Raw genomic sequence first — 2,500 nt, forward strand, 5'->3', positions numbered from 1 at the left:
TGATTTCATGGTTCTGCTGCTAGTCCTGGTTACAAGACATAAATCACAAACTACGTGATATTCTAAGAACAACACCACAGACTGGACGCTTGGACGCTTCCGCATGTCAGGGTTTAGCTTCATTTGAAGGACACACAGAACTAAAGTTTTCATTTTGAAAAAAAGATTTAGCTTTGCTACTTGTGTTATGGTGACACCAGTTTAGCCATGCTAAGTCACGTTAGCTTTAGCAATATCTGGCTAACAAAATGTTCTAACAGCATTCTGTTTTGATAAAAAAAATCTAAATTGTGGTTAAAATGTTAAACGTTCCCTACACTTTCTCATGTTATGACACCGAGATTTGACCTTCAGCTCACCTTCCTGCTTGTGAGATGATGTGATTTTGAATGGTGACCTTCTGAAGGTCATGTGCGTCTGTGTGTCCTTGAAGGATCAGCTGCCGTGTGTGTGTTCTGCGTGTCGTCAATGAGCTTCATATATAGTAAGGTTGTGTGTTCTGTAGCTGTGGGTGGGCGGGGTTTCGTGGCAGTGGGAGGAGTCACACTGAACCCTCAGGCCACGCCCATCAGAATAGATATATTGCATCGTATTATAATTGGATCAGTGAGAGAGAAAGAAAACCTGCAGTCTGTGGAGGTGTTCAGTGCTGTTCACACTGATGCTAACGCTAAAAATAATATTATTATGCGGTGCATGTGCACAGTTTTTCCTTTGACTCTTTTCTTCCATTTACATGCAGATCAGCTGCAGAGACGTGGAAAAGAAACAACAGTGTTCAGGAATGAAAGAGAAAGAGACAGAGAGAGAGAGAGAGAGAGACAGAGAGAGAGAGAGAGAGAGAGAGAGAGAGAGAGAGAGACAGAGAGAGAGAGAGAGAGAGAGAGAGAGAGAGAGAGAGAGAGAGAGAGAGGGAGAGGGAGAGAGTGAGTCACAATCAGTGCTGTGAGCCAGTGTAGAGACGAGCCAGAGTGTGTGTGTGTGTGTGTGTGTGTGTGTGTGTGTGTGTGTGTGTGTGTAGTCCCTATAATGACAGGTAACCCTGGTAACAAAACAAAAATCACTCAAACTGTGTTTGTGCATCTGAAGAAGTCTTTAAGTGTATGAGGGTGATGGTGTGTGCGTGTGTGTGTGTGTGTGTGTGTGTGTGTGTGGTTACAGTCATGTGACTCTCGGTAGATGGTTTTAGACGAATCAGATCTTTCCTAAAAAAAGTGAAAAACGTTCAGGTTTTCTCTCACACTCGCTGCTTCTGGTCGGAACCCGTGTCTAATGTGGAACCGTTCCACCTTTTTCCAGCACAAAACATTTATTTAGTACCAGACACAGGCATTAAATTAGGGGGAGAATTGAGTGGGCGGAGCTCAGGTGTGTGTGTAGGGGCGGAGCTGCTGTTTCAGTGTGATGTGTAGATCGGGTTATCAAAATAAACAAATCACTTTTTTGAGTCATTTAGTTCATTTCGTTTCTTTTAAACAGAAATAATAGCAAAATGTTACATTATCAGATCAGATCAACACGTTTACATGCACCAACTTCAACTACAGTTCCAGTCATGAAAATGTGACTGTAGATGAGGATTATAAATGATAATAAACAGAATGTGTAACTTCACCTCTCAGATCTTCTGCTCCGTACTGTTGGTTCTTTTGTCACGTGACTCTCATATTTATTGTAACAATAATGTCAAGATTCTGAACAAAAACCTGATATATTGCATTGTGCAGCGTCTATGGGAGTCACGTGACAAGAGAACTCATGAGATGAACAGTTCAGTTTCCTGCACATAAGCAGTGGAGATGTTGTGATGTTCTGCTCATGCGCATCCTGGAGAAAATCAGTTTTTGAGACGACTCGTTCTTCTGAGTCTCCTTAACGACTCGTTCATAATCACTATGTGGCAGGAGGAGGTGATCTCTGTGCTGGACAGAAACGTAAATGGCACGACAATACTGACTTTATACACACAATATTAAAGTTAAACGTGTGTGTGTGTGTGTGTGTGTGTGTGTGTATAGCATCTGATCTTCTGATGTTGTCCAGCTGTCTTACTGTTTGAGTTCTAATTTGTCAAAGAACATTGTGTGTGTGTGTGTGTGTGTGTGTGTGTGTGTGTGTGTGTGTGTGTGTGTGTCCTTTTGTTTTGAGTTTGTCCTTTAAGCTGATGATATACACACACACACACACACACACACACACACACACACACACACACACACACACACACACACACACACACGCTTTCACTCCATTTATGGTCATGTGGCACTAAACTGTTTATGAAATGTGAAATGTCAGCGATGTTTCAGATCTCCTTCAGAGGAACATCTCAAACATCTTCACTTAAAACTCTTATTTATGGTGTTATTATGGTGTGTGTCACAAGGAGCCAACAGAAACAGAGAGTGTGTGAGGGTGAAATAAGTGTATGTGTGAGTGTAGAACTTCCATGTCCTGTGTGTGTAACGCTGGTGTTCATGTTGCTCAGGTGTAACATTCA

The 2,500-nt window shown here is 42.0% G+C and overlaps 2 protein-coding genes across 7 annotated transcripts in view; one reads left to right on the forward strand and one right to left on the reverse strand.

The window, feature by feature from the left end:
* Positions 1-2,500, reverse strand: part of LOC310719501 (beta-1,4-galactosyltransferase 3) — a 389,210-nt gene that overhangs the window by 256,584 nt on the left and 130,126 nt on the right. The gene's annotated exons all lie outside the window — the stretch shown is intronic.
* The window catches only part of cspg5a (chondroitin sulfate proteoglycan 5a), a 24,193-nt gene that overhangs the window by 10,575 nt on the left and 11,118 nt on the right, over positions 1-2,500 (forward strand). For all 6 annotated transcript variants that reach the window (XM_083529280.1, XM_083529282.1, XM_083529279.1 and 3 more), the window contains exon 3: positions 2,489-2,500. This exon is cut by the window's right edge and continues 177 nt beyond it. In XM_083529280.1, the coding sequence (XP_083385406.1) occupies positions 2,489-2,500 (12 nt within the window). The remainder of the gene's footprint in view (positions 1-2,488) is intronic.

Source organism: Silurus aristotelis (genome assembly GCF_946808225.1).
Source record: "Silurus aristotelis genome assembly, chromosome: 25".
Lineage (NCBI taxonomy): Eukaryota > Metazoa > Chordata > Actinopteri > Siluriformes > Siluridae > Silurus > Silurus aristotelis.